Source organism: Callionymus lyra, chromosome 17 (assembly GCF_982586985.1).
Source record: "Callionymus lyra chromosome 17, fCalLyr1.hap1.1, whole genome shotgun sequence".
Lineage (NCBI taxonomy): Eukaryota > Metazoa > Chordata > Actinopteri > Syngnathiformes > Callionymidae > Callionymus > Callionymus lyra.
In genome coordinates, this window is record NC_141834.1 from 23,872,616 (window position 1) to 23,887,290 (window position 14,675).

The window sequence follows — 14,675 nt, forward strand, 5'->3', positions numbered from 1 at the left end:
GTTCTCATCTTACCTTTGTGGGCGCAGTTTCAGTGTATCTGTCAATCAAATGAGGTCTGAATCGGCAGATCTGTTGTGTGGAGTCCCTCAAGGTTCTGTTCTGGGTCCTTTATTGTTTTTGCTGTACTTGATTCCCCTCGGTAAAATCATTCAGAGATTTCCTGATGTTTCTTATCACATGTTTGCTGATGACATCCAGCTCTACTGCTCTGTTGATCCAACTGAGCCCCAGAGGCTGAACTTAGTCAATAGTTGCTAGAAATCAAACAATGAGTGAAAACACTTTGAAGCTAAATGTGGACAAAACTGAAACTCTGGTGATTGTTGATGATAAGATTCCAGGGTTGAGTCAGTACTTGAGTGACTTAGGTCAGTCTGTCAAACTGAGCCTGAGAAACCTGGGTGTTGTATTTGATAAAGACATGTCTCTTGTTCAACACTGAAGAAAACTGACCAGAAACTGTTTCCTTCAACTGAGAAAAATCTCTAAACTTAGGAAAATGTTGTCGGAACATGATCTGGATCTTATAATCCATGCGTTTGTTTCTTCTCGTCTGGATTATTGTAACAGTTTGTTTTCATGTCTTAACAAGAAGGATCGTCTCGCCTGCAGTTCATACAAAACTCTGCAGCCAGAATTCTGAGCCGCTCTAGTAGAAGAACTCACATTTCTCCTTCAAACTGTTCACTGGCTGCCAGTTTCTTTCAGGATTAACTTTAAAATTCTGGTTCTTACTTTCAGATCTATTCATGGTCAGACCTTCATGATCTGATCCAGACTTACACCCCAGCTCGGGCTCTGAGGTCTGTGGACCAGAATCTACTGATGGTTCCTGAACTTCCGGACCAGAGGAGAGAAATCCTTCCAGACTGTTGCTCCTAAGCTTTGGAACCATCTCTGTGTTTGATGATCTACTGACTCCTTTAAGAAACATCTGTGTTTGATGATCTACTGACTCCTTCAAGAAACATCTCTGTGTTTGATGATCTACTGACTCCTTCAAGAAACATCTCTGTGTTTGATGATCTACTGACTCCTTCAAGAAACATCTGTGTTTGATGATCTACTGACTCCTTCAAGAAACATGTGTGTTTGATGATCTACTGACTCCTTCAAGAAACATCTGTGTTTGATGATCTACTGACTCCTTCAAGAAACATGTGTGTTTGATGATCTACTGACTCCTTCAAGAAACATGTGTGTTTTATGATCTACTGACTCCTTCAAGAAACATCTGTGTTTGATGATCTACTGACTCCTTCAAGAAACATGTGTGTTTGATGATCTACTGACTCCTTCAAGAAACATCTGTGTTTGATGATCTACTGACTCCTTCAAGAAACATCTGTGTTTGATGATCTACTGACTCCTTCAAGAAACATGTGTGTTTGATGATCTACTGACTCCTTCAAGAAACATCTGTGTTTGATGATCTACTGACTCCTTCAAGAAACATCTGTGTTTGATGATCTACTGACTCCTTCAAGAAACATGTGTGTTTGATGATCTACTGACTCCTTCAAGAAACATGTGTGTTTGATGATCTACTGACTCCTTCAAGAAACATCTGTGTTTGATGATCTACTGACTCCTTCAAGAAACATCTCTGTGTTTGATGATCTACTGACTCCTTCAAGAAACATCTGTGTTTGATGATCTACTGACTCCTTCAAGAAACATCTGTGTTTGATGATCTACTGACTCCTTCAAGAAACATCTGTGTTTGATGATCTACTGACTCCTTCAAGAAACATCTGTGTTTGATGATCTACTGACTCCTTCAAGAAACATCTGTGTTTGATGATCTACTGACTCCTTCAAGAAACATCTTAAGACGTTTCTATTTGTTCAGGCTTTTCCTTGATTTTCTGGAACTCCTGTGTTGTTCTCAGTTTTATCTTGATCTTTAAAATATATACTTTATTGAATATTGTTTTGATTGTTTAAGCGCTTTGTGACCCTGGTCTGGAAAAGCGCTATTTAAATAAAAATTAATCACACACACACACACGCACACACGCGCACACACGCGCACACACACGCACGCACACAAGCACACACACGCGCACACACTCGCACACACACACACACATACGCACGCACACAAGCACACACACACGCACACACACACACACACACACACACACACACACACACACACACACACACACACACACACACACACACACACACACACACACACACACACACACACACACACACACACACACACACACACACACACACACACACACACACACACACACACACACACACACACTTAACCAGTTCTAACCTCGTACCACACCTGCTGCACACACTGTTAATTCAGTCATAAACACACACAGACTCACACTTGATGAGACACACACAAGGTCACGAGAGGTCAGGTATGAGTGTTTAATGAAGCGGGTCATGTGTGTCACACACGTCACAGTCTGCAGGTGGGCAGGTCCGGCTGAGGTCCGAGCCACTTCTCACCTGAGGGCAAAGGTCAGCGTCAGGCTCGTCCAGCAGGGGGCGCAGACACACACATGCACTCACACACCCCCACACACACACTCTCACACACTCACACACACACACACTCACCCAGGCAGTGAGCCATGAGCTCGAAGCGGTCCGACCCGAAGAACATCTCCGGCTCCTCCAGGTGGACCACGATCATGGGGAAGCCGAACGCCTGCAGGAGAGACACGTGAACGTTGTGCGAGCGAGTCGTCGGGCTAAAGGTCACTGACCCCATAGTCCAGAGCCGCCTGAGTCTGGACCTTCAGCTGATCCTTGATCGGCTGCGAGGAGCAGAACCTCAGCAGGTCCTGGACCTCGTCCTGAGAGAGTCCAGCTCTGAGTGCGGCCTGAGGACCAGAGACACAAGGCTTTTATTGTGAAGGTCAGACTGACTCGGAGACAGAGAGCTTCACATCACGGAGACTTTTATTGTGAAGGTCAGACTGACTCAGAGACAGAGCTTCACATCACGGAGACTTTTATTGTGAAGGTCAGACTGACTCAGAGACAGAGAGCTTCACAACACGGAGGCTTTTATTGTGAAGGTCAGACTGACTCAGAGACAGAGAGCTTCACAACACGGAGGCTTTTATTGTGAAGGTCAGACTGACTCAGAGACAGAGAGCTTCACAACACGGAGGCTTTTATTGTGAAGGTCAGACTGACTCGGAGACAGAGAGCTTCACAACACGGAGGCTTTTATTGTGAAGGTCAGACTGACTCAGAGACAGAGAGCTTCACAACACGGAGGCTTTTATTGTGAAGGTCAGACTGACTCAGAGACGGAGAGCTTCACAACACGGAGGCTTTTATTGTGAAGGTCAGACTGACTCAGAGACAGAGAGCTTCACAACATGAGGCTTTTATTGTGAAGGTCAGACTGACTCAGAGACAGAGCTTCACAACACGGAGGCTTTTATTGTGAAGGTCAGACTGACTCAGAGACAGAGCTTCACAACACAGAGGCTTTTATTGTGAAGGTCAGACCTGACTCAGAGAGCTTCACAACACGGAGGCTTTTATTGTGAAGGTCAGACCTGACTCAGAGACAGAGAGCTTCACAACACAGAGGCTTTTATTGTGAAGGTCAGACTGACTCAGAGACAGAGAGCTTCACAACACGGAGGCTTTTACTGTGAAGGTCAGACCTGACTCAGAGACTCCGGCTCCACGATGTCCTGGTCTCGGCTCCAGATCCTGGTCCACAACTCTCTGGACACTCGCTCCAGTCGAGCGTCTCCTTCCGTCTCCGTCGCCTGCAGAGCCGTCAAGAACCTCATGGCTGACAACGAACCTGTTGGTGTTTACATGATTTAAACATTTGATTATTATTAAGTTATTCATTATTATTTACTATATTTAGTCATTATTTATTATTACTTAGTTATCTTTTAATATTATTTAGTTATAGTTTCATTATTATTTAGTTATTATTTATTCATTATTTATTATTATTAAGTAATTATTTAGTTATTATTCTTCATTTGATTAAACTTTGACTGAAACTTCTTTAAAGTGAGAAAAAATAATCTTTTCACTCAAGACTCTCTTCAATGACTTTAGTTTCATTATTAATTATTAGCTTCATTATTATTCATTAGTTTCATTATTAATTATTAGTTTCATTATTATTCATTAGTTTCATTATTATTCATTAGTTTCATTACTAATTATTAGTTTCATTATTATTCATTAGTTTCATTATTAATTATTAGTTTCATTATTATTCATTAGTTTCATTATTATTCATTAGTTTCATTATTATTCATTAGTTTCATTATTTATTAGTTGATTCAACAAAAACTAAACTAGTTCAAACGTTCTGGTCATTAATCAATTCACGGTTTTTCCAGTGGGAGGCGCTGTTTATCTCATGTTAATAAAGACTTTAAATCAGTTTCTTCTCTGACGTTCATCTACTCAGGACGAGGGGGAGGGACACCCTGGACAGACACACACCTGTAAACAAATACCTTTGTTGAACATGGCGTCAAAGGGGTCCGAGGGCGGCTTCAGGGGGACGTTGAAATACCGACCCAGACGAGACAAGTCTCGCGTCATGAACAGGAACTTGTTGGGAACCAGACCAGGTGGTTTGTTACCTGTCGGCAAAGCTTTATTGACACATGTGTCGTGAACAAGATGACAGTTGGCGTCTCACCTGATCCATGCATCACCCCCCCCAGGAACGAAGGTCTCAGCTTCAGCTCGATGTTCCACACGCTTCTGTAGCGACACATGACCTGCACACACGTGACCCAGGTGAGGGTAGAACAGGTGAAGGTAGAACAGGTGAAGGTAGAACAGGTGAGGGTAGAACAGGTGAGGGTAGAACAGGTGAGGGTAGAACAGGTGAGGGTAGAACAGGTGAAGGTAAGACAGTTAAGACAGGTGAGGGTAAGACAGTTAAGACAAGTGAAGGTAAGACAGTTAAGACAGGTGAAGGTAAGACAGTTAAGACAGGTGAAGGTAAGACAGTTAAGACAGGTGAGGGTAAGACAGTTAAGACAAGTGAAGGTAAGACAGTTAAGACAGGTGAGGGTAAGACAGTTAAGACAAGTGAAGGTAAGACAGTTAAGACAGGTGAAGGTAAGACAGTTAAGACAGGTGAAGGTAAGACAGTTAAGACAGGTGAGGGTAAGACAGGTGAGGGTAAGACAGTTAAGACAAGTGAAGGTAAGACAGGTGAGGGTAAGACAGGTGAGGGTAAGACAGTTAAGACAAGTGAAGGTAAGACAGTTAAGACAGGTGAAGGTAAGACAGTTAAGACAGGTGAGGGTAAGACAGGTGAGGGTAAGACAGTTAAGACAAGTGAAGGTAAGACAGTTAAGACAAGTGAAGGTAAGACAGTTAAGACAGGTGAGGGTAAGACAGTTAAGACAAGTGAAGGTAAGACAGTTAAGACAGGTGAAGGTAAGACAGTTAAGACAGGTGAGGGTAAGACAGGTGAGGGTAAGACAGTTAAGACAAGTGAAGGTAAGACAGTTAAGACAGGTGAAGGTAAGACAGTTAAGACAGGTGAAGCTAAGACAGTTAAGACAGGTGAGGGTAAGACAGTTAAGACAAGTGAAGGTAAGACAGTTAAGACAGGTAAAGGTAAGACAGTTAAGACAGGTGAGGGTAAGACAGGTGAGGGTAAGACAGTTAAGACAAGTGAAGGTAAGACAGTTAATACAGGTGAAGGTAAGACAGTTAAGACAGGTGAGGGTTAGACAGTTAAGACAAGTGAAGGTAAGACAGTTAAGACAGGTGAAGGTAAGGCAGTTAAGCAGGTGAGGGTAAGACAGTTAAGACAGGTGAGGGTAAGACAGTTAAGACAAGTGAAGGTAAGACAGTTAAGACAGGTGAGGGTAAGACAGTTAAGACAAGTGAAGGTAAGACAGTTAAGACAGGTGAAGGTAAGACAGTTAAGACAGGTGAGGGTAAGACAGGTGAGGGTTAGACAGTTAAGACAAGTGAAGGTAAGACAGTTAAGACAGGTGAGGGTAAGACAGTTAAGACAGGTGAAGCTAAGACAGTTAAGACAGGTGAAGCTAAGACAGTTAAGACAGGTGAGGGTAAGACAGTTAAGACAAGTGAAGGTAAGACAGTTAAGACAGGTGAAGGTAAGACAGTTAAGACAGGTGAAGCTAAGACAGTTAAGACAGGTGAGGGTAAGACAGTTAAGACAAGTGAAGGTAAGACAGTTAAGACAGGTGAGGGTAAGACAGTTAAGACAAGTGAAGGTAAGACAGTTAAGACAGGTGAAGGTAAGACAGTTAAGACAGGTGAGGGTAAGACAGTTAAGACAAGTGAAGGTAAGACAGTTAAGACAGGTGAGGGTAAGACAGTTAAGACAAGTGAGGGTAAGACAGTTAAGACAAGTGAAGGTAAGACAGTTAAGACAAGTGAAGGTTAGACAGTTAAGACAGGTGAGGGTAAGACAGTTAAGCAGGTGAGGGTAAGACAGTTAAGCAGGTGAGGGTAAGACAGTTAAGACAGGTGAGGGTAAGACTGGTGAGGGTAAGACAGTTAAGACAGGTGAGGGTAAGACAGGTGAGGGTAAGACAGTTAAGACAGGTGAGGGTAAGACAGTTAAGACAAGTGAAGGTAAGACAGTTAAGACAGGTGAGGGTAAGACAGGTGAATGTTTCACCTCGAAGGCGAGCCAAGAATACGGAGAGACGACGTCATAGAAAATCTCCACCAGCTTCTTCGTCGACATGTTTGTTGTTCACTCGAGTCTCGAAGAAGAAACTGTTTAAAAAACTCTCAGAAGATTCAAAACTGTCGCAAGAACTTTACAACTTCTCTAGCGTTAGCATCAAGCTAATGGTTTGTTTGTCGTCACTGCCACCTGCTGGACGGGCGGAGAAGTGCAGCCGGTTTGAACTTAGACCGTTTTTTAACTATGACAATAAAAAAAAACATTATATACACAGTTTTTAAACTATAACAATAGAAACATTCATTATAAACACAGTTTTTTAACTATAACAATAGAAACATTCATTATAAACACAGTTTTTAAACTATAACAATAGAAACATTCATTATAAACACCGTTTTTAAACTATAACAATAGAAACATTCATTATAAACACAGTTTTTAAACTATAACAATAGAAACATTCATTATAAACACAGTTTTTAAACTATAACAATAGAAACATTCAATATAAACACAGTTTTTAAACTATAACAATAGAAACATTCATTATAAACGTAGTTTTTTAACTATAACAATAGAAAAATTCATTATAAACGTAGTTTTTTAACTATAACAATAGAAACTTTCATTATAAACACAGTTTTTTAACTATAACAATAGAAACATTCATTATAAACACAGTTTTTTAACTATAACAATAGAAACATTCATTATAAACGTAGTTTTTTAACTATAACAATAGAAACATTCATTATAAACGTAGTTTTTAAACTATAACAATAGAAACATTCATTATAAACATAGTTTTTAAACTATAACAATAGAAACATTCATTATAAACACAGTTTTTAAACTATAACAATAGAAACATTCATTATAAACACAGTTTTTAAACTATAACAATAGAAACATTCATTATAAACACAGTTTTTAAACTATAACAATAGAAACATTCATTATAAACACAGTTTTTTAACTATAACAATAGAAACAGTCATTATAAACATAGTTTTTTAACTATAACAATAGAAACATTCATTATAAACATAGTTTTTTAACTATAACAATAGAAACATTCATTATAAACATAGTTTTTAAACTATAACAATAGAAACATTCATTATAAACATAGTTTTTAAACTATAACAATAGAAACATTCATTATAAACATAGTTTTTAAACTATAACAATACACAAAACACAAAAACATAAAGTTGTGATCAAATACTTTTCAAACATCAAGATTTGAGACTTTGTGACGTGGAAAAACTTCATACTTTTATTAAATAATCAACTATTTTCCGTCTTTAACATCCATATTTAATATTGAAGAAGCTAGCTGTTAGCAACAAGCTAGCACTGTTAGCAACAAGCTATCACTGTTAGCAACGAGCTAGCACTGTAAGAAACGAGATAGCAGTGTAAGCAACAAACTAGCAGTGTAAGCAACAAACTAGCAGTGTTAGCAACAAGCTAGGACTGTTAGCAACAAGCTAGGACTGTTAGCAACAAGCAATGCTAAAGCACTTGATTTCTACTCTAACAAAAACTTACACCAATACTAACAACTTGCATGCTTGAGACCTCGGCTCCTACAAGGGTTTGAGCGATTAAAAAAAACAAGAAAACAGTGTCTTTGTAAAACATGTTCAGTGCTGACATAACAACAACAACAACAACACACAGATCTAGTGTTTGTTCTCCTGAAGACTCTCGTCCTCGTTCACGACTGCAGCAACTTTGTCTCTGCACACAAGAAACTGTCTCACCTGCTCGTCTCACCAGGAACTGTCTCACCACACACTGTCTCACCACACACTGTCTCACCACACACTGTCTCACCTCTCCACGTCTCTGTCCTGAACACACACAAGGTCAGTCATGATCTTTCAAAATAAAAGTCTTCAGACTCACCTTTGTCTTCCTGGATCCGGACAACGTTTCCACAGAGTGACTGCGAACTCTGATGGCTCTCTGAACAACAACACAACTACACATTACACAACAACCAGCATGACACAATTACACATCACACAACAACCATCATGACACAATTACACATCACACAACAACCATCATGACACAACTACACATTACACAACAACCAGCATGACACAATTACACATCACACAACAACCATCATGACACAATTACACATCACACAACAACCATCATGACACAACTACACATTACACAACAACCAGCATGACACAATTACACATCACACAACAACCATCATGACACAATTACACATCACACAACAACCATCATGACACAACTACACATTACACAACAACCAGCATGACACAACTACACATGACACAACAACCATCATGACACAATTACACATTACACAACAACCAGCATGACACAACTACACATGACACAACAACCATCATGACACAATTACACATCACACAACAACCATCATGACACAACTACACATTACACAACAACCAGCATGACACAACTACACATGACACAACAACCATCATGACACAATTACACATCACACAACAACCATCATGACACAACTACACATCACACAACAACCATCATGACACAATTACACATTACACAACAACCATCATGACACAACTACACATTACACAACAACCAGCATGACACAACTACACATTACACAACAACCAGCATGACACAACTACACATGACACAACAAGCATCATGACACAATTACACATCACACAACAACCATCATTACACAACTACACATTACACAACAACCAGCATGACACAACTACACATGACACAACAACCATCATGACACAATTACACATCACTCAACAACCATCATGACACAACTACACATCACACAAAAACCATCATGACACAACTACACATCACACAACAACCATCATGACACAACTACACATCACACAACAACCATCATGACACAACTACACATCACACAACAACCATCATGACACAACTACACATCATACAACAACCATCATGACACAACTACACATCATACAACAACCATCATGACACAACTACACATCACACAACCATCATGACACAACTACACATCACACAACAACCACCATGACACAACTACACGTCATACAACAACCATCATGACACAACTACACATCACACAACAACCACCATGACACAACTACACAACACACAACCATCATGACACAACTACACATCACACAACAACCACCATGACACAACTACACATCATACAACAACCATCATGACACAACTACACATCACACAACAACCACCATGACACAACTACACATCATACAACAACCATCATGACACAACTACACATCACACAACAACCATCATGACACAACTACACATCACACAACAACGTCATACAACAACCACCATGACACAACTACACATCATACAACAACCATCATGACACAACTACACATCATACAACAACCATCATGACACAACTACATATCATACAACAACCATCATGACACAACTACACATTACACAACAACCATCATGACACAACTACACATCATACAACAACGTCATACAACAACCACCATGACACAACTACACATCATACAACAACCATCATGACACAACTACACATCACACAACAACGTCATACAACAACCACCATGACACAACTACACATCATACAACAACCATCATGACACAACTACACATCATACAACAACCATCATGACACAACTACACATCACACAACAACCACCATGACACAACTACACATCACACAACCATCATGACACAACAAACATCACACAACAACCATCATGACACAACTACACACTACACACCTTGAAGTTCTCGATGAAGCCACTTCCTTCCGTTCGCTCGCTCACCTGTGGCGGCGACAGTGAAGAGTCTCCGGTCATGTGACCAGAGCGAGCGACCAGCTCCGAGTGCAGCGTCTCCAGCAGACAGGTGCGAGTGCGACGCTGAGCAGCGAGACGTCATGATTGATTGACAGGTGTCACTCGTCAAGACTCACCTCCAGCCTGTTGAACCTCTCGCTCTTGTAGCAGGAAGTCTCCGCGTTGATGAGTTTGGTCAACAGGAAGTCTCTCAGCAGGGGGCGCTGTTGACAACAACACAACCTCACACGTGAGGACACACAACACAACCTCACACGTGAGGACACACAACACAACCTCACACGTGTGGACACACAACACAACCTCACACGTGTGGACACACAACACAACCTCACACGTGTGGACACACAACACATCCTCACACGTGTGGACACACAACACAACCTCACACGTGTGGACACACAACACAACCTCACACGTGTGGACACACAACACAACCTCACACGTGTGGACACACAACACAACCTCACACGTGAGGACACACAACACAACCTCACACATGTCGAAAACAACACAACCTCACACGTGTAGACACACAACACAACCTCACACGTGTGGACACAAAACACAACCTCACACATGTCGAAAACAACACAACCTCACACGTGTGGACACACAACACAACCTCACACGTGTGGACACACAACACAACCTCACACATGTCGAAAACAACACAACCTCACACGTGTGGACACACAACACAACCTCACACGTGTGGACACACAACACAACCTCACACGTGTGGACACACAACACAACCTCACACGTGTGGACACAAAACAGAACCTCACACATGTCGAAAACAACACAACCTCACACGTGTGGACACACAACACAACCTCACACGTGTGGACACACAACACAACCTCACACGTGTGGACACACAACACAACCTCACACGTGTGGACACAAAACACAACCTCACACATGTCGAAAACAACACAACCTCACACGTGTGGACACACAACACAACCTCACACGTGTGGACACACAACACAACCTCACACGTGTGGACACACAACACAACCTCACACGTGTGGACACACAACACAACCTCACACGTGTGGACACACAACACAACCTCACACGTGTGGACACACAACACAACCTCACACGTGTGGACACACAACACAACCTCACACATGTCGAAAACAACACAACCTCACACGTGTAGACACACAACACAACCTCACACGTGTGGACACACAACACAACCTCACACATGTCGAAAACAACACAACCTCACACGTGTGGACACACAACACAACCTCACACGTGTGGACACACAACACAACCTCACACGTGTGGACACACAACACAACCTCACACGTGTGGACACACAACACAACCTCACACGTGTGGACACACAACACAACCTCACACGTGTGGACACACAACACAACCTCACACATTTGGACACACAACACAACCTCACACGTGTGGACACACAACACAACCTCACACGGGTGGACACACAACACAACCTCACACGTGTGGACACACAACACAACCTCACACGTTTGGACACACAACACAACCTCACACGTGTGGACACACAACACAACACCGTGAGTCTCACGTCAGTGAACACTGGAGGCTCAGGAAGCACCGGAGGGAAGGTCGGAACGTCTTGTCTCGCCGCCACGCTGACCTTCGGAGGTCAAAGGTCAAAGATGTGCACACAACATACAACACAACAACCATCATGACACATATACAAATATAAACAACACAACAACCATCATGACACAACTACACAAATATAAACAACACAACAATCATCATGACACAACTACACAAATATAAACAACACAACAATCATCATGACACAGCTACACACATATAAACAACACAACAATCATCATGACACAGCTACACACATATAAACAACACAACAACCATCATGACACAACTACACAAATATAAACAACACAACAATCATCATGACACAACTACACAAATATAAACAACACAACAATCATCATGACACAGCTACACACATATAAACAACACAACAATCATCATGACACAGCTACACACATATAAACAACACAACAATCATCATGACACAGCTACACACATATAAACAACACAACAATCATCATGACACAGCTACACACATATAAACAACACAACAACCATCATGACAGAACTGCACAATTACAAACAACACAACAACAATCATGACACAACTATAAACAACACAACAACCACCAGCATCATGTGTGTTGTGTAGTTGTTGTGTTGCACCTGATACGCAGCTTCACCAGAGTCTCCGTTGAACCGCCGAACGACCAGGAAACAGTGCAGGAAGTGAGACTTGATGATGTCACACAGGAAGGGGGCGTGGCCTTCTTGGTACACAAGACACACGATGTCGTTCCCGATGTGTCGCTTTCTCTGCAGCTGTCAACACAACAGTTGTGTGTCAGTGTGTGTCTCTGTGCTGGACAACAACGGTTGTGTGTGTGTAAGTAAGTAAGTAAGTAAGTAATTTCCACTTGTATAGCACTTTTCCAGACCAGGGTCACAAAGAACTTAAACAATCAAAACAATATTCAATAAAGTACATACTTTAAAGATCAAGATAAAACTGATAACACAACAGGAGTTCCAGAAAATCAAGGAAAAGCCTGAACAAATAGAAACGTGTTAAGATGTTTCTTGAAGGAGTCAGTAGATCATCAAACACAGATGTTTCTTGAAGGAGTCAGTAGATCATCAAACACAGATGTTTCTTGAAGGAGTCAGTAGATCATCAAACACAGATGTTTCTTGAAGGAGTCAGTAGATCATCAAACACAGATGTTTCTTGAAGGAGTCAGTAGATCATCAAACACAGATGTTTCTTCAAGGAGTCAGTAGATCATCAAACACACATGTTTCTTGAAGAAGTCAGTAGATCATCAAACACAGATGTTTCTTGAAGGAGTCAGTAGATCATCAAACACAGATGTTTCTTGAAGGAGTCAGTAGATCATCAAACACACATGTTTCTTGAAGAAGTCAGTAGATCATCAAACACAGATGTTTCTTGAAGGAGTCAGTAGATCATCAAACACAGATGTTTCTTGAAGGAGTCAGTAGATCATCAAACACAGATGTTTCTTGAAGGAGTCAGTAGATCATCAAACACAGATGTTTCTTCAAGGAGTCAGTAGATCATCAAACACAGATGTTTCTTGAAGGAGTCAGTAGATCATCAAACACAGATGTTTCTTGAAGGAGTCAGTAGATCATCAAACACAGATGTTTCTTCAAGGAGTCAGTAGATCATCAAACACACATGTTTCTTGAAGAAGTCAGTAGATCATCAAACACAGATGTTTCTTCAAGGAGTCAGTAGATCATCAAACACAGATGTTTCTTCAAGGAGTCAGTAGATCATCAAACACACATGTTTCTTGAACGAGTCAGTAGATCATCAAACACAGATGTTTCTTGAAGGAGTCAGTAGATCATCAAACACAGATGTTTCTTGAAGGAGTCAGTAGATCATCAAACACAGATGTTTCTTGAAGGAGTCAGTAGATCATCAAACACAGATGTTTCTTGAAGGAGTCAGTAGATCATCAAACACAGATGTTTCTTGAAGGAGTCAGTAGATCATCAAACACAGATGTTTCTTGAAGGAGTCAGTAGATCATCAAACACACATGTTTCTTGAAGGAGTCAGTAGATCATCAAACACAGATGTTTCTTCAAGGAGTCAGTAGATCATCAAACACAGATGTTTCTTGAAGGAGTCAGTAGATCATCAAACACAGATGTTTCTTGAAGGAGTCAGTAGATCATCAAACACAGATGTTTCTTGAAGGAGTCAGTAGATCATCAAACACAGATGTTTCTTCAAGGAGTCAGTAGATCATCAAACACACATGTTTCTTGAAGAAGTCAGTAGATCATCAAACACAGATGTTTCTTGAAGGAGTCAGTAGATCATCAAACACAGATGTTTCTTCAAGGAGTCAGTAGATCATCAAACACACATGTTTCTTGAAGAAGTCAGTAGATCATCAAACACAGATGTTTCTTGAAGGAGTCAGTAGATCATCAAACACAGATGTTTCTTGAAGGAGTCAGTAGATCATCAAACACAGATGTTTCTTGAAGGAGTCAGTAGATCATCAAACACAGATGT

The 14,675-nt window shown here is 41.0% G+C and overlaps 2 protein-coding genes across 3 annotated transcripts in view; both read right to left on the bottom strand.

Moving 5' to 3' along the window:
* Window positions 1–2,387: 2,387 nt before the first annotated feature.
* LOC148063062 (glutathione S-transferase kappa 1-like) lies at window positions 2,388–8,243 on the bottom strand. Of its 2 annotated transcripts, XM_087812268.1 has the most exons (8): window positions 8,217–8,243; window positions 6,648–6,748; window positions 4,674–4,755; window positions 4,486–4,626; window positions 3,661–3,806; window positions 2,743–2,859; window positions 2,594–2,684; window positions 2,388–2,482 (listed from the first exon to the last, which is right to left on the bottom strand). In XM_087812268.1, exons 2-8 carry the CDS (start codon window positions 6,714–6,716, stop codon window positions 2,433–2,435), a joined length of 696 nt encoding a protein of 231 aa, XP_087668394.1. In that variant the 5' UTR covers window positions 6,717–6,748; window positions 8,217–8,243; the 3' UTR covers window positions 2,388–2,432. The 2 variants fall into 2 exon arrangements, with proteins under 2 accessions (XP_087668394.1, XP_087668395.1); XM_087812269.1 differs by lacking the exon at window positions 8,217–8,243 and having other exon boundaries at window positions 4,486–4,614; window positions 6,648–7,118.
* Window positions 7,718–14,675, bottom strand: part of rap1gapl (RAP1 GTPase activating protein-like) — a 28,319-nt gene continuing 21,361 nt past the window's right edge. Inside the window, exons 14-20 of the mRNA XM_087812263.1 lie at window positions 12,785–12,940; window positions 12,114–12,185; window positions 10,651–10,737; window positions 10,457–10,597; window positions 8,577–8,636; window positions 8,505–8,521; window positions 7,718–8,408 (exon numbers count right to left, since the gene is read on the bottom strand). Coding sequence (XP_087668389.1) covers window positions 8,351–8,408; window positions 8,505–8,521; window positions 8,577–8,636; window positions 10,457–10,597; window positions 10,651–10,737; window positions 12,114–12,185; window positions 12,785–12,940 — 591 coding nt within the window. The 3' untranslated portion in view covers window positions 7,718–8,350. The remainder of the gene's footprint in view (window positions 8,409–8,504; window positions 8,522–8,576; window positions 8,637–10,456; window positions 10,598–10,650; window positions 10,738–12,113; window positions 12,186–12,784; window positions 12,941–14,675) is intronic.